Genomic DNA, 22,231 nt, shown 5'->3' with positions numbered 1-22,231 from the left:
GAATCTTTAATTGCGTTTAAGTTTATTTACATTTCGAATAAAACTTAAGGCCCCCCCCTCTGTCAAATGAGTGATTTTACTTTGACCCCCCCCCCTATCTTGGCAGCAATTTTAGGTAATGCCCCCCCCCCTCTGGTTTTTCAGCCCCCCCCCCCCCCCCTCCTGATATTTATTGCACAGGCCCTTACGTATTTTGAAAACTTGCCAGATCGAGTGAAGCGGAGCAAGATAGTAAATCTCGCCGGCTTCATCCCAGCAGTGGCAGTCACTATTACAATGCCCTACCATGGATGAGGTTATGGTTTTCAATATTACATCGGTTACTTGGAATTGAAAGGAAGGACACAGGAAGGCTACAAAAAAAATACAATATGATCAACTTCAACTAGACTAAAAACAACAACAAAAGCAACCTCTCGGGCTCAGAATTAAAAACAGTATACCAGTCTATAGATTGCACTTCATTGATTAAAGCTCAGTGATTATTCGTTTAATCTAGAATAATCTCTTCTATACATGTATACCTTAACATTTGAATTTAGTCAGTGTTCGTTAAATTCTTATCTAACATTTTGTTTCGATCAATTATCAAAATATTTTGCAACTTTTCAAAATTAATTTGCTGAGTAGGTAGGCTGCGATTACAGCCACTCTCAACTCTTCCACCATTCACAGGCTAGGGAGGTTTTTATGTTAGTAAGATACTCTGGATTACCTGTCGGAGTCCTTAGTTTCTGTCTGTATTGGACAGCCCTTGAAACAGTAGCGCCGCGTTGTTTGGGGAGTGGAAACGATTTTTTGGGTTTATCGACTGAGTTTATAAGGTAATTAGTCAAACATAAAGAGATTCGATAGCTGACGTTTCTGGCGTTAGCCCTTCGTCAGAAAGAGCAGAGAGACTTCGCTCTGACCTTAAGAACTAACGCTCGTGACCTCTTTATGATAGGCGAAATTACCTTATAAACTATTAAACTTGATAAAACAAATACATCAGTGACATGGTTTTCTACGATTTGTGGATGACGCAAGAATTGAGTCACTTAAGACAATCGTAAGCGAAAGTCCAATGGTCTAAAATTGACCTAAATGTGTATTGTATAGTCTAGACCCTAAGGACCCCTAAGAAATCAATGGTCTCGCACACAGTAAATCCACTTAACGTCATGATTCAAAAAACAGCAAAATTGTAAACGTAACATGATATATCGCGCTTATATTGCTAACATCCAAGAGTACCCGGCATATATAAAACAGTGCGCTGAACAGCTTGGGAAACCGTAAGCAGAACGCAAATTATAAGGCCAATAAAGTGCTCGTAAATTCTTTCAAATGTTCAGCGTTACCTGTTTTAGTGCTACTGTTATTTTGTTTTCATGCGTCTATACACACGCTCGACGTTTTACTTTTCCAAGAATTCAGTCGAACACATCGTTACTCGTAGTGTTAAGTGTATCCATCTGTAATGCTGTGTTTTGTTCCTTCAAAACCAAAAGTCACCGCTTCAATAGATAGTATAATCTGACATAGTACAAAGGGGAAACAAACGCATCATTCGTGAACGCTTCAAAGAACACAGACAAGCTTCTAACAATCCTAATCACACTAATGCGGCAGTGTAAGCAGTTCATACGCACTTCAAACCATCAACAACCGATCACGGCGAAAAGCGAGAGAGGCCACCCACCTAATAGAGACAGGTAAATCTTTATCACCAGGAGGCCTTAACCGATTAAACAAAAACGCTAGTAATGAAACATTTATGAACCGTTATGTAAATTGTAAATCGTTAGGGGGTCTCCTCGATAAGCCCAGAGGGGCTTTGAGCCTCCCTGCTCAATGTTTTTAATGTTGTAAGTACTGTCAAAAACTATAAAATAAGGTGCATAAGGTGCAAATAAGGACAAATAAATAACTAATATGTCAAATACACTAGTTAACCATTCACCATTTATGTTTTTTTATAATTACGCTCAAATTTAAACTGTTAAGAGACGTTATTTTTTCCTATGTAACTCTGGCCCTAAACAAGACTAGTGTTCTTAGTTGAAATATTGGCCCAAATAAATTGTCCTCTCCCGTAGTGTCAGCCCTGCAATCAGTTTGGTTTATTTACACGTGAAGTGATGTCTGGCACATGCATTTCTACTACAAGAGATCGGCAACGAATAGTATTCAGAACAGTTTATTTGTGCGTCATGGTCCCCTGCATTCGAAACGTTTTATAATCTGATGTCAGGGATCCTGCTAGATAAGTGCAAATATAACCAGATTACAATTGAAATAAACAGTTAAGGGAAACCCCCTTTTAATTTGATACGCCATTGTGATCATCGGTGTATTTGCTTGCAGTCATTTCTTGTCAGCGAATAACGTTTATTTGTCTTCCTTGGCACATTCACATAAAATTTCGTCTACTGGAAAAAGCGCTGGAGATATAAAACTATGATATGATAAACTTCCTTTAGGAAACAAACAAGGTAACGGATTTGGCAAGCATAAAAACCGATATCACACTTCCTCCTACAAACAGCCTTTCAGTTTCGGTTTAACTAACTCTTCTTAGCTAGAGTAAATCGTTTATATCTTACCTAAAAAATGTCGAGTCGTTAACTACTGTTTATTTATTTATTTATTTTATTTTATTTTTTTATTTTTTTTTCAGAAAGAAAGTGCTTTGCAACTTCGAATTTCCTTAGTTTGCAACGAAAACGACGCTCCTGATCATGTTTTCATCTCCTGGCACAAATTCCACAATACCCTAAACGCGGTCAGCGGTTAAATTGTTTGCCGCCAAATTAAAGTTGCAAATTTTCTCGTTATCAGCAAGCCTATTTTGAACTTTACAAATGCAAACAAATAGCAGAGCGAGTGCAAAAATTGTCGGTCAGGATAAGTTACATCTTCTCGTAAAAGAGTATTCATTTTCTAGTATCGGTACATCGTTAATGATACTTTGTAAAAATATTACTCGAAATCTCCGTTTGAGCAATGCTCATCAATGAATTTCTTGATACCTGAATCGCTGTTTATTTGAAAACAATGACAATGTTCTTTTGTGCGTCACTGTCGAGCAAACTTTCCGAACTTTTGTTATCCGATCGAGAAATACTTGCCTTTGTAAAGCAACGGGGGAAATTGTCACCCAACGAAAGCAAAATAAACTGTATTTGGATTCTTCAAAGGTTTGGAGAGGGACTCCTCCGGAGTCATTATGCCGCGACGTCAAAATTTCCAAATTAACAGAAGTGAATAATAACGTTTCCCCGCATCAGACTGCCAGTGATGAGGCTCAATCAAGTGACCATTCAAAGTAAAAGATACTGCATTACTTACCACAGAAAGTATTCCAGATTACCGATCTACATTTGTCTTTAACTGATACGCAGTTAAATCTGCCTGTTTGACGAGAAACGAGCTTTCACATCGCAAATACGTTATTGACAGCAGCATCATGTGATTGAAGGAACTTCTCCGGAAATGAGTGCCCTTCAAAAAGTTCAATCGAAGCGAGTTCGAAGTTGCCAGAATTTTCCCGGCGGTTCTTTTAAATCTTTCAACCGTGTTGGAGTATTGGATAGACCGAAAAAACGGGACAATTTAATTTGCAGATTTTTATTGCAAGCGGGCTGAAAATAATTATATTCCCATTAACATAATTGCAAGAATTTTTTTTATTATTAAACTACTCAGGGGTCTAAAGCACTCTTGTCTGAGGGCACAGTTTTCTGAACTGACGTCGACGACCGGTAAATAGCTTTTGGCCTTCTTGTAGGACAGGTGTACCTAACATGATCACCGTGCAAAATCACAAAAGCAATCTTTTCGACGAAGCCATCACATTGTTTACAGTGACAAAATCCGTGACATCACAAAACAATGCATTCAGGGAATGTTGATGGCTTCGTTAAATATCTGGACAGGCTCTCCGACAAGTACTGGGCTACCTTAGTATTGCTACAGAGCAGATATAGACTAAAAGTCTATGAGACGGAGGAGCAGAAAAAGAAGGGAAAGAAGAGAAGGATTCAAGTTGCTGATAAGAATAAGATTGCGAGAAGTCTACAAACATGTTATTCACCTCCGTTTAACATACTGCTCGGTAATTCCTCAAAATGTCGCTGTATTAACGTTTGGCGAGAGTTCATATCATTAAGCTGAATAATAATTTTCTGTTTTAGAATGAAATGAGTCGCTCTAATTCGAAACACAGTTCGAATTTTATGTAAAATTGACAAAAATAACAGTAATAGTTGAAGTTGTTGAATTTGACATGTCATGAGACGTTCCGGAGACTTTCCTAGAAAGCTTCCAGAACATTGAGATCGATTTTCGATACTACACAAAAGCGCTGACTCCTTCGATGGCAATATTTCTTCCCCACGCAGCAAACAGTAAGAGTATACTCGTTTAAAAGAGTAGCTAGGGTCCAATTTGAAGACTTTTTTCAGGTGGTGGAGCGGCTAAGTGAGAATGGCTCCGTTTATAAAACTCTTTATAGTAATATTTCAACGACTCAAGACCGTATTAACTTTTACTGAAGAACTACTAAGAGAATTTTGTAATTATTAATAATATGTAATTTGTTCGTGTGAAACCAGCATCAGTAGTCTGTGTATCGTGTGTGTTTCTGAAAGTGAAAGCTGTCTTCACTAAACAGGAAGGAGCTCATTCGATTTATTTGTTAAGTACACATTGCACGCCTAAAGTTAATGTTTTGAAAGTTTTATACTTAAAAAAATTACTCCACGGACGTTTACTCTACATGCAGAGTGCAAGTTATCATTTGCAGACGGTCAGTTTTGAACTTTGGAACGCAACGGAAACGGAGGTATCAATTGAATGAAACGATAGTAGCTCAGTTCTTTACTCTACGCTTTGTTATTTTTTTGCCCCGGGATCTTTGCTTTGGTGAGAAAATACATTAAAGGAAAGATATAAACATCAATAACGTAATGCTCCTGTGACTTGCATCCGTATATTACGACCAATTATATTTATATTATTGTATGACATTTTCAAAAGGGGTTTCCCCAAATAACTCTTATTTCATTAGGTATTTGAAAACTTGCCAGATCGAGTGAAGCGGAGCAAGATTGTAAGTCTCGCCGGCTTCATCCCAGCAGTGGCAGCCACTATTACAATGCCCTATCACGGATAAGGTTATGGATTTATTACAGTCCGTTCCTTGGAATTGAAAAGAAGTGCACAGGAAGGCTACAATCTTAATGTAATAACATTAAAATGTTTTTACTTCAATTAGATTAATTTTGAAAAATAACAACAAAAGGAACTTCTTGGGTTCAGAATTAAAAACAGTATACCAGTCTATAGATTGCACTTCACTAATTAAAGCTGATTCGTTTAATCTATAATAATCTATTTTAGGGTTAGGGTTATGTATACCGTTATCATTTGATGGGAGGCAACAAAATTTAGTCAGTATTATAAAGTTGGGCAAGTGATCAGTTATATCAAGCAGACATAAAAACAAGATAAGCTATTAAACGTAGTTTTGTAATTTATATCATTATTTGTTGAGGCCATTATACTTTTCTTCTTTGTGATGGGAAGCGATCCTTTTTAATGAAAAAAAAATATATTGTTATTTTATGTAAGTTACTAGTGTTGTATATCACATAGTATCTTCTCATGAAAAGTGGATGTTCTATGATTTTACTGAGAGCTTCAAACTAAAGTTCACCAGATAAAAATCACGTTGCTTTTTAGGAGTGTGAATACTTGCAGCTAATTCGCACAACTGTCCTTTTCGTAGCAAATATAATTTTCAAGGATGCTTTCCAACTGCCTAGAGAATAACAATGGTGCGAGAAGAACCCGCCACTGACTTCTAGATCGATTATCTGGGGGCAATAAAATACAAAAACAAAATTATCCTGGGGGTGCGTAACCACTAATCATTACTTTATTTGATAAGTAGGTTACAAAAATGGCAGGTACTAACAAATACATTAAATTAAACTACGACATGATACATAAAAGCAGTTTCGGGGTATATACATACTCTTTTGAAAACAGATATAATCATTCGATTTACTGCCTATTAATTAGACCATCCTCTATTTAGTGAACCAGCCAACCACTCAATGCTATGGAAATGAAATAGGTACTAACTACACGTTGTGAATTCTCGGAATGCTGGTGATGCTCGTGTGCTGCTGTTTAGTGCGTTGCTTATATAATTAGTGTCCAGTGTACTCGCGAGATGCAAAATCCTGCCAGCGATCTGCTCACCATATGAGTCACCCATAGCTCAGTGGTTAGAGGAAGTAGTTATTAGAAGGTCGTGGGTTCGATTACTGCTGGGGACTCGGAAAATTTTTGCCGAGAATTTACAACGTGTACTTATTATGTACTTCATTTTCTTCTTTTTCAAAAGAAAAGTGCTAATTTCACCAAAGTAAATTGTAAATTGTCTGGCGCTGTTTAAAAAGTTCCAAATACAGGTCCAGTATATATCGCAATCATGAGCGTCAAAGCTAACTGAGTTTTCTGCCTTAGAATAACAAACTGGTTGGTCGCGCGCTTTTTCTTTGACAAATTCTTTAAGAATAAGTCATCATAAAACCAAACATCATGTCAACGCATGATGTTATTTATGTCGATACATTGACCGATTGTAGTCTAGGCACATATTTGTTAATCCGATGGTGGTCTGTCATGTGACATAACAGCCAATCGTGTGGGAGAGCCTAATTTGTCCGCTAGTATAAAAGACTGGTCGCATTGGCAAGAATTCCCTCTTGCTTTCACCATCACAGCGAGTATATCTCCTGGCGAAAACAATTTTCCCGCCCTCCGCTCCCTTCTCGCCATCTTTCGGATTATCATTTATGTTTGTACTTTCGCTTACCAGCTGTGGGGCGCCTTTTTCGCCCCACCTTTGCTGAAAATGATATTTTAATTACCATTGGCATTGTAAACAATTCACTTTTATTTGAGTTTCAATTAAAACCGCCACAGTATTTAAGTGGCCAAGAAATGCCAAATCTGGACTTGTTCATTTGTTGTACATCATATCATCTTCAGCAAACTAGTGCGTCCCCGCGCAGAGCTCCCGAAATCCGTTCAGTGCATTGTATCGGCATAAAAAAGAAAGATGATCACAGTACACTTTTTGTAATGATAAGAGGATTAATTTCTTACAGGAAAAAGAAATAGGTCTCCAATTGGATTTAAGTAGACTGCCATCGTCAGACAAGGATGGATCAAGGTTCGCATATTCATATATACATTCCAAATATGTTTTAAGAACGCTAGGTACAATTGTAGCCTGCAAATCTTTACCTGGTAGAACTCAAAACTTGCTTAATACCGGGGAATGATTTTGTCTGTTTCTGATCAAAGGAACAGACCTGTGCCTAAGTTATTATAGTTTTCCACAAAACCATTTTTTAAGCTTGTTCCAATCGACTAAGTTTTCTCCCCAAAGTTCTTTGAAAATAATTAGTTTTTCACATGTCAAGGTTGAACAAGGTTTCTGCGAAGATAATAGGGAGCTTGGCACAGACGTTTCCGGACGGCAACCGGAAGTCGAATGTTTCCTTTTTCGGCGTGGTTTTGCTCCTTACCACGGACAGGAAAAGCTTTTGTTGATGACTGTGGCTTGACGTTAAAAACGCGATGGCGTGAAAACGCTCCCGCAAAAAGGAAAACATTCAAGTTCCGGTTGCCGTCCGTGGCTCAAAAACGTCTGTGCTTAAGCTCCCAAATATTGTTATCCACAACATTATCCCTTTACGTCAGTAAATAAAGATTTACATTAAAAGAAATCCCTTTACGTCAAACCAACGGGCTAAAACTTAACTCCAGTTTAACAAAGGTTATTAGGAGTCCGGCATTCAAACATTCCCTCTCAGTTATCTTCGTATTACAGTCAACAGAGTTGAGTCAATCAATAATCATATGATGGTATTTTATTGCAAAGTACTTCATTCTATATATTGAGTCTATCAGTTATGTACACATTATTTGTCCGTTTCTTCTTTCTTTCTTTTTTCTTTCGCCACTAATAAATTGCATTGAAACAAATACACATCAAATTAAAAAAAATTACATACATAAAGTAGTTGCTTGTTTACGAATTTACAACACTTGATAAATATTACATTAAAACTATATTAAGTGAGTAGACATGAACGAGAAATTACAGCCATTACGCCATTACACGGATTTACAAAGGAAAACACATTGATGTAGTATTTGTGGCGTAAATATAAATGGTAGCGAGGAGATCTCGAAGACGCTTTTAAGCGATACGATACTACATTTAACTCTTAAAAGAGCTTATAGTATTATCGAGGTCTCCTCACAGGCATTTTAAATTAAGGTAATAAATTGGATGCCTAAAAAGGCGTCATAAGTACAAGTGTTCATTGCAAAATTAGGTATGAATTTCATTATTTTGCTTATATCTTAGAAATGATTTCATAAGTTGATTGAAAGAGTGAAAACTTGAAACTGCCTTGATATGCATAGGTAAAGAGTTCCATATTTTAGGTCCTTGAAAAAGTATATAAAACTTTTTGAAGTTGGTTCTGCAAGGATGAGATCGATTGGATTCTGGATTTCTCGTTGAGTAATGACGGATTTTACTACCAGTTCGCAAAAGGAAAGTTGTAGCTGATTGTTATGATAGAGGTACATGAAAGAACTAGCTTGAAGTGGATGAATACTAAAGATATCATTTTCGCCAAGAGAGGTTTACGAGGGGCTCTGTAATCAGTCTTTGAAATCAGTCGGACAGCACGTGTGTGGAGTACGTATTTCTTGCAGATTTGTGACATAAGTAGAAGCTCATATTAAATTAAAGCATGTGAGATAGGGGTAAATTAGTGCGCAGTATAACAAAAGAAGAAAATTGTGATGCAAATAAAAACTAGCTTTATATATCAACCAAAAAGGCTTGGCGATTTTCTTACTAATAACAGTTTTATATGTTTTCCATGTAAGATGTTGATCAATATAGACTCCTAAAAATTTTGTGCTCTCTACTGGCTCAAAAACGTTGTCATCTATAATAAACGGACTAATAAAACGTAAAATTCTTTGTCTCGGCCTGAAAATTGTTAGCTCTGTTTTGCTGACGTTGATTGACAATTTATTGTTTGAACAAATAGTAAAAAAAAACACACAAGAGCTTCCCTCACAAGCCGTGCACTGTTAGGACGCTAAACGGCTTTGCTGTGGAGCTTCTTCTTGTGCGTATGATGGAGTAAGGTAAGAACAAACTGTCAAATATTTGCATGAGAATATCGACCGTGAGTCGTAACCGTCAACATGCAAGTTAAAGTAAGTGTGTAGCTATAACTTAGTAGTTGCATTATGTCTTCGTGAAATTTCTCACTTAAGAATTTGATCAATTTCGTTGTTTTAATTTTAGAAATTGACCGGTGTAATAAAATGCTGTAATAAAGACTATGTTCCAGGATAGATTTCGTGATTTTTTTTTTTTCCTTAGCTAGCCAAATCCTCCGCATTGGGTTTGCGTTCCGCAATAACATGCTACTAACACACAACTGTTGTGTTATCACGTTTGCCTCCTCTGGTGATATTGATATCTTTATTAGGAGCTGCAGCGTTTAAAACATTGGGATGATTTGCCCCGTAGTTGACGTCTTGTCCTTCATTGACAATTGGTCTGTTTACGTCGTTATTGTTGTTCTGTCCCCTGATACAGTGCCATATGCGTTTTCGGTGGTATAACAGGAAGATAAAAGCACCAAGGCCCACAACCGAAGAGGCTCCAATTGCGTTGTTTTTTAGCCAAGCTGCACAAGAAAATGAAAAGAAAAAAATCTCTTTCTCCTGAGGGCTTGCTCATCATTTATGTTCGCTACAATTTATTATAAGTTTCAAAGAAAAACTTTCATGGATTATTTTACTTCGATTACCTATTTCAAAAATGCGCTTTTATGAGAGAACAGATACGGACATTCACCAAACAGTGATTCAATCCCCAGCATGTTGTTCTGATTAAAGTACTTTAACCTTGTTATATTCTCATCACTTCTATATACATCTTTAGGCATTTTTACCTTTTTTAACGTTCTTGTCCGTCTAAAATCATGTATAGTGTGCAATTTTTTCCGATGTAATTTTTTTTGGCGCCTCTTACTGCTTTACTATGTTTGTCCTTTTGTGCCAATGTTATTCTTGGACTTTAGAATGATCATGTATTAGTTAAACGGGTGGAATCGTCGTTCTTTTTGTTTTTTTTTTTTTATTTTTACATCTCGCAAGATATGTTTGATTCCTCAATCGGTCTCGGGCCATTTGACACTGTCTCTGTGGTTATAAATCTCACTGGAGAGCCCCCACTCCCAAATGCCCCAGGTTGAGATAAGTTATGGGAAGAGGAGAGCCCGCAGGCGGAAAGGAGCGGGAGCTCAGGCACAAAAGTGAGCCATCGCTGTGGAGAGGAGGGTGGGGCGACAACCTCATATCATGTGTCCGTTTTAACGAAGAAAGGAATAAACAGGGTAAAGCAGGCCTATTTATACTAAACTTGTAAATATAACGTACAACCGGTTCCCCTGAGGATCCACAGATGTGCGGGAATTTGAATACTCAGGTCCCATACGAATAGGGGGCGTTTGTGTATGGCGGCCCCCAGTGAGAATAGTTTGCAGTTTCTCGTGGGTCTACACTTCGTCTGGAGCAAAGAGAACTAGGAGAAACTTTCAGTTCCGCAAAATAGTACTGAGACGAAGCCTTATCACCAGTAACGGTTATCGTCAGCCCATGCTAACACTTACAATCAATGCAGAAAGTTTATAACATTCCTGCTGGGGGAAGTTTAAAGAGAAAAGTAAATTTAAAACAAGTATCAGCCAATATGACTTCATTTTATTATATTTTGCAGAAACAAGTAACTTACTTTTTTCAGGATTATCCTCAGTCGGAGGATCATCTTCAACCGGACATTGACCATCACAGAAGCAATTGTGGGTAAGAAGGAATTTCTAAAGTGAAAGGCCAAAACAAGGAAAAAACAACCAAATCTTGATATTGCAGCTACACGTGCGTCAGAGATGCTATTCTCCCACGCAGTAGTATTACAGTATTGTAGTATTACCTCGTGGGAGGCTACAGAGACGCGGGCTTAAGCTTTAATTATGGTATTTGTGAACGTTTGGCGTTAGTCACCTCATCAGTTTTCATAGAAAGAGGCTTAAGGATCTTTCTTACTTGCACTTTTGTCGCAAAAGATATACATGTAAATATTTTACTACTATATTATACTTATTCTCCAAAAAAAAAGTGGAAGAGACGAGGATCAGCTTCCTCACCATAATGTCGTTACGTCAGTTAAATTCATCGACGGCGTGCGCACTTTCTGATCGATTATATCTTTAAGAAATCCTGCAGTCTGTTTAGCAGCCAGGAGAATGTTTCAGGCCGTGAAAAAATGAGTAAGCCGCGAGTTTAAAATTTTACAGGTAGGATCTTAGGGTAGATGGAAGCAAAAGAGGAGGGAAATTGAGAGCAACCTCTCAGAGTTATGGATATCATTTTATACTCTGCAAATGAAGACAGTTATCATTTCATTAACCAACGGTGGACAGATCATTTACAGTCAATCTTGTTTTGTATAGCAAGTGATATAGATGTTAATGAGATAAAAAAAATATAGTTTCAATTTTAACTTACCCTTGGGTTATAAAAATCCTCCTTTATTTGAAATTTCGCTTTCCCTGTAACTGATCGATCACAAGAGAAGGCGACAATGGACTTCCACTGCTTAGCATAGCTAAAAACATATAAACAGGTAAAGTTCGCATTTTTCCATAACTATATTCTTGCTTGGTGTTTCAGTTTTTTCCGAAAATGGGTTTTGCATTTCCATCTCTTCCCACGGCAAGAATTGGGCCACCTAGGTGGAAGTCGTCTAAATCAAAAACTGCCAATTATTTTTTTCATGTAATCGTTGCGCAATTGACGTATGGCGTGGTTACCATAGATGACCTAAAGATGATCACGACGGTGAAATTTAAAAGGGCATTTAGATCACACTACAGCAGCCTTTCATACACAAAGATCTAGACGGTTCCGTTCTGGTTTCGAAAAGAGCTGCTTATAACTTAAATGACGAAAAGATCATTAAAAGGGCCATTCCATCGGGCAGTTGAGGAATTCGGTAGCTTCTTTGGGTACTGGTGTACGGCGTAAAAATGTGTAAAACTGCCTTTACCCTTCTACAAAAAACCATACGGGGCTTTAATGTAAACGTAATATAAGGCTAACTAGGTTAACGTAATCCTAACACTGAAGTGTCTTATTAGTGGTTTATTTTTAGTGTAACTTAATAGTTAACCTCCATTATTCTTAAATGAGGTCTAATGTAGTAGTAGAGAGCATGTCAAAACCAATCTGCACTCGGCATTAGTCTACATTTTAAATCAGGTCTACATTTTTAATGATCTAAACCTAAATCAAGTGCATACTGATTGCGTTGATAAATCAGTACATACACTGTGTTGTTGTATTCCAGCTGTAGAGCTCCGTGTCTGTTATCGAAAGAACATCTTACTGAGCTGCGTCTCCCAATGTTGTAGTATATTTCGGCCCCATTTGTAGTCCACATACAAATCTGAGAAAAATTGAAATTTTTAATATTAAACCTATGATTTAAAATATTTGCACAGAATTTCGTCACAAGGAATGAGATAAGAAAAAATTGCCTTGGGATGAAAGTGCTCTGACGTATATGTTGGGACGTAACTTTACTCACGGCGATTGAACTCTTTCACAGTTTTCTTGAGCTCGCAAACCGAGATCTCAGCCCTTTTGGCTGGAAGAAATTGTCAAATGCGAAGGCACTGCTCACTGAGTAACGCAACCCTTTATCGTTCCTTCCCATTCTATCCCGCAACATACACCGCCTAACTGAATATGACGTACAAATTAAAGAGAGACCTGCATTTTCATTATACATTTGTTCGGTCGGTAATTTTTAACTTACCGCAAAATGGCCAAATTCAAGGCTAGTACTTAGACCGGCTCTAATGGACTTTCCTTACTAAATGATGTCCTGAAATACGTAATAAAATACTACTCTTTCTCTTTCAAAGTGACGATTTAGATGCCGTAAGTCGTTTCCGAAAACATCACGTGGTAAATTTGTATGTAGAACGTGACAGCCTATTTTGGATCGCACCAAGCCTTGCACCTTGGCGCTTCCTGACTGCGAACACAAATTATCAGTGCAAATGCTAAAACAGAAAAGTAATGAATTATTCTCTGTATAAAAGGAAAGGAGGATAGTCCCGGTACGCGCTGCAAAGGCTGGCTTTAAGGCCAATTTTGACGGTACAACTTTTGCTTACGATTGTCGCATGCGATTTCTAGAGCGGGTGCTGCTCGCGTCATGCAAAAAATCGCACACAACTCTCGTCGCTCAACATTGCCTATACCTACGATTGTCGTAGGATTTTGAAACATGTTTTAAAAGTCGTACCGTGTAAATCGCCCTTTGGACGAGTAGTGATTGACAAGATGATATCATCAAAAATTATACAAACAAAAATCGACCGCCCCAGCAACCGAATCGACCATTGAGGATCCTTCCTTACGTCTGACGTGGTGGTCCATGTATAATGTTCAAGATTTTTTTTCCCGCACTAAACATGGTATGGAGGACCACTGTTAAGTCGATCAAGGTCCGTTCATTTATCTTCGTGTGCAACAAAAAGCCGACGACTTTTCAGAATGTGTTTAGATCACTTTGATGGTGACGGTGTGTGTGCGCGTGCCAGATATCATCATCATTGTTTGACTCTTGAGGTCGGGACGCATGCAACAACTGTGCTCCAAACTTCCTGGTCCGCTATAGCATTCCCAAGATCTGATCTGTCTATACCCGAGTCCCTGGCTATCACGTCGGGAAAGATCAATCTTCTGGAGTGGACAAGGACACTTGGCTTCCATAGTAAGAGGGACTGTGCGATCTCACCCATAGCTCTCCGGCAATGAGAGGCGAACTGAAGTCGCCGCTCGGCGAGCTTCTGGGAGAGTGGTGGAAGATTGCTGTAAATACGCTCACGTGTGGCGTGCTCAGACCAATGAATGTTTTGAGCACGCCGGAGTAGATTAATATATGTCTCGTCGAGCCGTTGTTGTTGACGCGTAGTTAGAGGCCACGTCTCGGATCCGTAAAGCAGAATTGGCTCAATCAACATATTTAAAAAAGGCAAGGTTTGAATGCCATATCTTGTTGAGTTGCCAGATATAGTGGTTATATTAAAGGCATTTACAAAAGAAAAACTCTCTTCTTCCGAAGAACACAGTGATAAATTTTAAATTGTTCGCAACATTAGCATTGGGTAACAGTGATTGTAAATTTAAGTGCCTGTCCATGATACAACCAGGCAGGACCAGGCAGGAGGTGATAATACTCAAATCACTGATTTGGCTCAAACTTGGCAGAAAGATTGAGTGTCATAAACATATTCATGTGCTAAAACATCAAGTCAAAATATTTCATTTTACCAGAGTTATGGGTAAAACCTGAAATTTGGCCATTTTGGCACAAATTTATGCATATTAATTAGCCAAACTCAATTGAGTGTTTAGACAAATATAATTGTGATCTGGGTATAAAACCCACTGAATTGTATTTCCCATTCACCAGGCTTCCAGCACAGCGTGTTATTTCAATTGGCTCTTTCGATTTCGTTATTTTCCTGAACCTAAAGTAAGAGGCTGTTTTAGACATTTTCACGAGAACCTCAAAGTTGGCTTTTTTGTACCCAAATATCTCTAATGGCCAACACCCTAACTATGTAACTAAACTATAAGATTAAAGAGGCATATCATAACCTTTGAAATATGGAAAAAAAGTTTTGGGCAAATAAATAGTTTGTTTGTATGAAGCAAATATGTATTACCACCCGAACGATTTTTGTCGATTTCATCAAAATTCATGTTGCAAAAAAAAATTTTTATTTTCTGACTGAACATGAAGAGACACGTAATGTTCAATGAAGTATTTTCTGACAATAACAATGACAAAATCTGGCGATATAAGTGGGTAAGGATTAGTTTGACCAAGCTATTAACAGCTAGATTTCCCGAGGTTTCCCCTCTTTTCATACAAATATTTGCCTCCAAGAAAGTTTATCTAAAGAGGTAATTTCTTTTAACACTAACGCATAGTAAGAACTAAAAATGCTAGTGGCTGATACATACATGTCTTCTTGGTATATCAGGTTCCATCCTAGCTACCATTTTGTATCACAGCCATCGTCGAATCCAATTAGCCGGCTCGATTGTATCGTCTATCTGCCTCGATTTTTTCAACACGGATCCGCCATTACCATCAACTGATTAAAATTATCAGAATATACCATTTTTGTTTCCAAAAATGAACAGAAATTAAAGTAAACAACTACATAAAAATACATTTAGAACATAACAGACATCTAAGCTTGTCATGAGAAGATTCGCTGTTTATATCCGTGATCTTGGTTGCTAAGTTATGAGCCTGTTTCGCGGTCAGCGGCTATGGATACAAGTTTGTCGCTGTTGCACCAGGAGCTAAAGCATTGTCTTTTTAATAGAATTTATAACAAACTTTATCACATTTCCTCCGCTGAACGAAAACAGGGTAAGCCTAGAAGGGTTAGAGAGAAGTATCAAGAAAACTGAAAGCTATTTCAGCTTGTTGATATTCAACATAAAAGGTGGCCCAACACAGTTATGTACCTACACCCCAATATGCCATCAGTTTCAAATGATTCATAACCGAATGCCAAGACTATAACAAGAAAAAGGATTATCAAAAAATGAAACCACGGAGATCGTGACTTTGGCAGTTAGTTGCCTTGTTTGTGCTCACAACGAGTCAATTTACGAGTCAAGGTAATGGCGAGAAGACCTAAGAAACCACCAGGCTTACATAAAGAGAAGCCACTTCGGCTGTCATTAATAAAGAGAAAATATGGTGCTACGTACTTGGTGACCCATTCATGTGATGCTGACGGCAACGTCTACAAAGTCCTAACGAATTATGCGAAGGATTAAACAAACAATCAATTTATTTATAATAAACAAAACAATACAAGATTTAGCTTTCTTCTCTTCAAATCGCACGGTACGGCGGAAGGCATGAATCGCGTCGAGCGTAGATTCGTGAGTACAAGCGTCGCACATCGAACGCTTATCACTTGCATAAGATTTTCGGTGAGAATGGTTTACTCTGTCTCATTACATTTTGTAATCATTAGAACGTACATGAACCAGATACTAAAAGTAAGGTCTCGTGAAGAAATAAGTGATGTAAATCTATGAATCTCAACACGTGCAACACGTGGATGACTAACATACATCTTGCAATTTGGAATTAATCTACGCACGTCTTCTGAGAAAAACTAGTTTGAAACTATTCATTTGCCCAAAAATTTTATTCCGTATTTTGAAGGTTGTGATATTCCTCTTCAATCTTGTAGTTAAGTTACATAGTTAGGTTGTTGGCCATTAGAGATATTTTGGTACAAAAAAGCCAACTTTGAGGTTCTCGTGAAAATGACTTAAACAGCCTCTTACTTCAGGTTCAGGCAAATAACGAAATCGCAGGTACCGATTGAAAAAACACACTGTGCTACAAGCCTTGTCAATGGGGAAGACAATTCAGTGGGTTTTATTCCCAGCTCACAATTATATCTGTCTAAACACTCAATTGAGTTTGGCTTATTAATATGCATAAATTTGTGCCAAAATGACTATTTTTCAGGTTTTACCCATAACTCTGGTAAAATGGAATATTTTGACTTTTTGATGCTTTAGCACATGAATATGTTTATGACACTCAATCTTTCTGCCAACTTTGAGCCAAATCGGTGCTTTGAGTATTATCACCTCCTGCCCGGTCCTATCGTGGACACGCACTTAAATAACGACTATTGTAAATTACTGTAACTCACGTGTGTTTTTTTTAATTTGGATCATAATGTTATGCACGGGTGAGCATTTCGTATGAAACCGGCGCGCACTATAAATATGAAATATTATTATTATTATTATTATTATTATTATTATTATTATTATTATTATTATTATTATTGTTACTATTATTATTGTTACTATTATTATTTTCAAATACTTGTGAATTGTTCGTGGCTAGTCTGACGCGGCGTTTCGTCTCGGCCAAGAGACTCTTCAGAGACCTTCAGAATTATTGTTATTATTATTATTATTATTATTATTATTATTATTATTATTATTATTATTATTATTATAACGTCGGAATATTAGTGATTTCAACTCAAGATATTTTATAGATTAATTAAAATACAACCCATGCTTCAAGGTTTGCTAGACATTTTTAACTGAATTATGAAAAAAAGCCATCAGGTTTGATATATTGTTGTGGTGGTTTCAGATTTTTATCCAAAAATGTTAAAATTTACATATGCGTGTCACATGCATGCCTTTTATTCACTTATATGTAGTTTATACTGGGATTTTAATAAAAGTTATTATTATTATTATTATTATTATTATTATTATTACAAAATTGATTATTAATATTGGTCAGGTGATTGCCATAAAGGCAAAATGATGAAATATAGGCGTCCGCGAATTAGCCAGGCACACAACGAAATAACACATTGAAAGGCTTTACCTTTCAGGTTTTATTCTTGTAATTGATTATAACTTACTGATCATGTATTTTTATACTTTACTTTAAAAGTTAACGGTTTTCTGTTCTTGCGTAGATCGAGCGTGTACCCGTGTTATTGTCGTAATTCAGGAATAGGTAATAACGGAAATGGCTGGTATTTTTTGGTAATTGCAATTTGTTTCATATGGCACGACATCACACTCTTTTCGTTGCAAATCAACTCAACTTTTTTTAATTCCAATTTCATATAAGATATAATGGCATTAACACCGCCCGTGTTCATACCAAATATAGCAAGACAAACCATATACGTGACATTTCGTCCATTACACTGTAAGCATCTGTAATTCCATTCCATATTATATTTGACAAATATTCACGGTATTATGACGAAAACGGCCGTTACAAATGTGTGAATAAATTTTGCCGTGTAATTTTGTGAAGCGACCAAGAAATTCATATTGCAAAGAGTGGCTTGAACGGTGTTGTTCATGACGACCTAGTTCTAGTAATAAATCAAACGCTCAACGTGACATGCAAGGAACCATTTTCGTTTTTAAATTCCAAGGCAAAAACGGGCCTCCGGTTTAATTATTTGTGAGGATTAGGCCTAGCTTTGCACAGTAATAAGGGCATCTGTCTCTGCTCTCTCTCAGTTGTCGTGGGTTTTAAGTCTTCATTATGGTAAACCATGTGCGCCGTGTGTCTTACCGCTGTTGGTGGGATCAGTGACACATCTTCTTAAGGGTTGCGCCTCGCATGGGTCTCGTTGTCCCGTTTTGCGCAATACCCTTAGGATCAATCATTTTGTTCTTCTATTTCTGTTTTGTTCTTTGTATCTATTTTGTATTTATTTTGATGTGTCCAATAAAGCTGATAAAATAAAATAAAAAAAGATGATGCTATGCAGCTGGACTTGAATCATTGATTGGCCAATGAGGACGTATATATGTATGTTTCTGCCTTACGGACTATTGTTCATCATACCAAATTGTAAAAAAAAAACCTTACCGCTACATCACCGTAACAGTCTCCTTTTGTGAACCCTTTACATGGGTCATAGCCGTACTTGAAGTTATTTTTACCTTGCTTGTAAAACCTGTCGAGTAAGCGAAAATGGAGGTTGCCCTGAATGACTAGTATTAAAGATGACACAATTAAAAGGAATACCGGTCATTCACAAACTTTCACTATTTCGAGCAATGCTTAGTCCATTTTCAGTATGGGAGCTTCTCTTTAAAGAAAAATTAATAAATCTATAAATCACAACTACGTAAATAAATAAACCAATAAATACAAAAAAACGAAGCAAGAAAACCTTATTTATTTGCCTGTTTATTTAGTCAGTATATTAATGGCGGATTAGAAATATCATCGAATTTAAAGATAACTTCACTATTTAACATGACATAAAACAACCGTTGAGCAGCACATACGGTTACCTAATCCAACTTGGGTAAGGTGTGCTTGGCCTAAACTAAATTTCAGCTTAAGGTGGCTCTGTACCATTTCTTCCGGTTTTCGCTGGTAGTGATATATATTTTTCTTGATGTTCTGGTTCTTTCAGCTCTGTGAAAATATCTGGGTTCAAACATAGTTTCGAGTACCCGAGTCCTTGTGCCTTGCTAAAAACACCGTTACAACTTGTAAACCCCTTTTCCATGGCAACCAGCAGATGATAGCTCTCTTAATTCCTTCACTTCTAGCTAGTTTCAAACTGGTTTGTCCGAACTTCGTGCGGTAAAATTTCGCTAGTTTTTTGTAAAGAAGAGAGGAACTCCAAGGTATCTTCTCGTAAAGTCAAAACAAATTCTGTGCATACGTTTGGCCAATTTCTGCAATTTTCGTTTTTGCCATTCATTGCAGTTGTCCATGTATAATTCTCCGTAAGATTTTTTGGAGTGCAAATACCAGCTAAATCCTAACCTTGAGCCAATTTTCAGAACAATTGACCGTAGAAAACTGGTTAAAATAGCCTTACTTTTCAGCCTAAAACTGGCCTTGTTTAGCGCGCGAGCATAATGAAAATTTCCGTATTAGTTAGAAAATTGCGCGCGCTGGCGCCATTTTAGTATCCAGTCGCCTCGCGCCAAATAATCGTATGGAGTCACCTTAATAAGAATTATCTGGTTGTTCTCTGCATGAAATAAGTTGCCATGGCATAGCTATTCCAAGCACTCTGTAGGGTTTTTCTCATAGTTAGATGGTACCCATTTTGACAACTGGGTAGGAAGAGAAATTAAAAGAACCTGAGAGGTACATTAAGGATTGTTTTGCGGGGAAAACAGAGGAGGCACAGATCAAAGGGAACCCGTCGCCGACACTCCATTCGACAGTTCGAGGCGCTCATCAACTTTATCCTGCGCGTCCCCCTCAGGGACAAGAAAAGATCGCGAAGTATTTTACCAATTCTAGTATAATCATGACAAATTTATCAGTAACGGCTTCCGTTAAGAAGATGGGTATCGCTTATTTATTACCCTGGAGGGTCAGTGTGAGAACAAAGTGCAAGAGAAACCGTAAGAACCATCGTTATTCCCTCGTTCGTTATTGTTTAACCTGTGATTATTTGACCAGTGGACAATCTCATCGAATCCTCTTAATTAAGGCAAACAATACCTACATAGGTCATCAAACTTCCAAGTGAATCCCAAAAATTCATTAGTAATCAAATTAAATATAGCAGGATGAAAAAAAATTCTTGAAACGCTAAGCTATGTATGTATTGTACAAACCAAGTGTTTTGAAGGGGAGTCAGGTTGATGACCTTCCCTCCTTTACAGTAAAAAGCACATTTATCAGCACGTTTGAAGTTGCCTGTCAACGTCTCGTTCCTGCCTTCCACTTGACAATTAAAGGACGCAGACAGTAATTCCACGCACACAAAAAGCCTCAGCATCCAAGCTATCGAGGTCATGGTTCTGCGATCAATAACAGCAGGTTAACACATTTCGCATTTAGCAAGGTATTAGAGTGTATAATCTTATTTCTCGTGAAAGTGCATTTATAAAAAGTATGAGTAATATGCTAACATTTGAAATAGTAAACAAACAATATTACGACATTGTGCATGACACGAGAAACGAGCGCTAAATAGGTCGATTTAGACAGTCGTGAGCCAAAGTCCTCATTAATTGTCTAAAATTAACTGTTGTGTCACTTTTGTATGTGCACTGTAGACTCTTAACCCTTAAATATAAAGCCCACAGTAAATTAATGCTCATATTGCTGACATACAAAAGCACTCGGTAATATTATTAACAATGCTGTAATCATAACCTCGGGAAAACGAAAGCGGAAGTCTGGTTTCAAGATATAGACAAATAGTGCGCATAAATTTCTTCAGACATTCAGAAATTCAGTATACTAATCTCTTTTGTTTTCCTATACCAATACACACTTTGGCCATGGCACATCTCTTTATGCCGTCTTTTTAGTTCATGTTGTTCGGTAAAACTGCCGAACGTCTTATTTTCACTGCCTAGCCTGCGCAAATCCTTATCTCTGTCACTTGTGATGTGGTTAAATATATTCATCTATAATGCTGTGTCGTGTCTGTCACCACTATAAATAGATGCTAAACCCCTTATTAATAGATGTGCCATTTTGATATCAAGGTATTTTGGTTGCAGTTATTTCTCTTTCTTGACACCTTCACATGAAATTCTGTCTGCTGGAAGATACGATGGATGTATAAAAACAATGGGATGAAAAACTTCCTTAAGGGAGCAAAAAAGAAAACGTTTTTGGCGAGGATAAAAACTGACATCAGAACGTCCTGATATAAACAGCCTATTACTTTCATTTTAACGTAAAAGCTCTCTGTACACAGTTTTCGCACTTACACTTTCACGCAAATCAGTTCAAATTAAAGGATAATTTCTATGAAAGTAACTTAAAGTTGAAACATTGCTTTGTGTAGTAATTTAGTTCTTTCAGGCTATGGTCAACTAGTCTTCAGTCGGAAGAGACCGGAAGACCATCCTTAAACCAACATGTAACTTTTTCCTTGAGAAACCGAGCAGAAATCCACAAACTTTGTTTTCTTACCTCCAAAATATCTACACACCAAACTCCATTAACCACTGTTTGGGTCAATAATAAGACGCCTTGCAGATCTGCTCTTCGCACGGAAGTTCAACTTTACTGAACGTGATTCCTGCTTTCATAACGACAGGACTCGTAATTGGTCAGCGGCTGTATTATTTGCCGCGAGGAAAAATGTGGGAAAATCCCAGATATTAAACAATTATTCCATGAGCGCGCGTTGGATATGAGTTGGTTTTCCTTGAGAAACCGAGCAGAAATCCACAAACTTTGTTTTCTTACCTCCAAAATATCTACACACCAAACTCCATTAACCACTGTTTGGGTCAATAATAAGACGCCTTGCAGATCTGCTCTTCGCACGGAAGTTCAACTTTACTGAACGCGATTCCTGCTTTCATAACGACAGGACTCGTAATTGGTCCGCGGCTGTATTGTTTGCCGCGAGGAAAAATGTGGGAAAATCCCAGATATTAAGCAATTATTTCATGAGCGCGCGTTGGATGTGAGTTGGCTATAACCAATCCCATATATATCCAACAA

General features: G+C 37.5%; 1 protein-coding gene and 1 pseudogene across 3 annotated transcripts in view; both read right to left on the bottom strand.

The window, feature by feature from the left end:
• The window catches only part of LOC146482091 (P2X purinoceptor 7-like), a 431,550-nt pseudogene that overhangs the window by 17,892 nt on the left and 391,427 nt on the right, over positions 1-22,231 (bottom strand).
• LOC146482121 (uncharacterized) overlaps positions 1-22,231 on the bottom strand; it is a 75,810-nt gene that overhangs the window by 47,741 nt on the left and 5,838 nt on the right. Inside the window, exons 1-7 of one of the 3 annotated variants that reach the window (XM_085107402.1) lie at positions 21,692-21,960; positions 20,377-20,562; positions 18,653-18,740; positions 12,492-12,610; positions 11,671-11,770; positions 10,898-10,982; positions 7,915-9,788 (exon numbers count right to left, since the gene is read on the bottom strand). In XM_085107402.1, coding sequence (XP_084963528.1) covers positions 9,526-9,788; positions 10,898-10,982; positions 11,671-11,770; positions 12,492-12,610; positions 18,653-18,740; positions 20,377-20,558 — 837 coding nt within the window. In that variant the 5' untranslated portion in view covers positions 20,559-20,562; positions 21,692-21,960 and the 3' untranslated portion in view covers positions 7,915-9,525. Of the gene's footprint in view, positions 1-3,333; positions 9,789-10,897; positions 10,983-11,670; positions 11,771-12,491; positions 12,611-18,652; positions 18,741-20,376; positions 20,563-21,691; positions 21,961-22,231 lie in introns of those variants that run through there. The other 2 variants (XM_085107403.1, XM_085107406.1) reach the window with 2 other exon arrangements.

Source organism: Pavona decussata, unplaced genomic scaffold, assembly GCF_977016875.1.
Source record: "Pavona decussata unplaced genomic scaffold, jaPavDecu1.1 SCAFFOLD_47, whole genome shotgun sequence".
In the NCBI taxonomy this organism is placed as follows: Eukaryota; Metazoa; Cnidaria; class Anthozoa; order Scleractinia; family Agariciidae; genus Pavona; species Pavona decussata.
The sequence above is the reverse complement of the archived record's forward strand: the minus strand, read 5'-3'. Positions and strand labels throughout refer to the sequence as shown.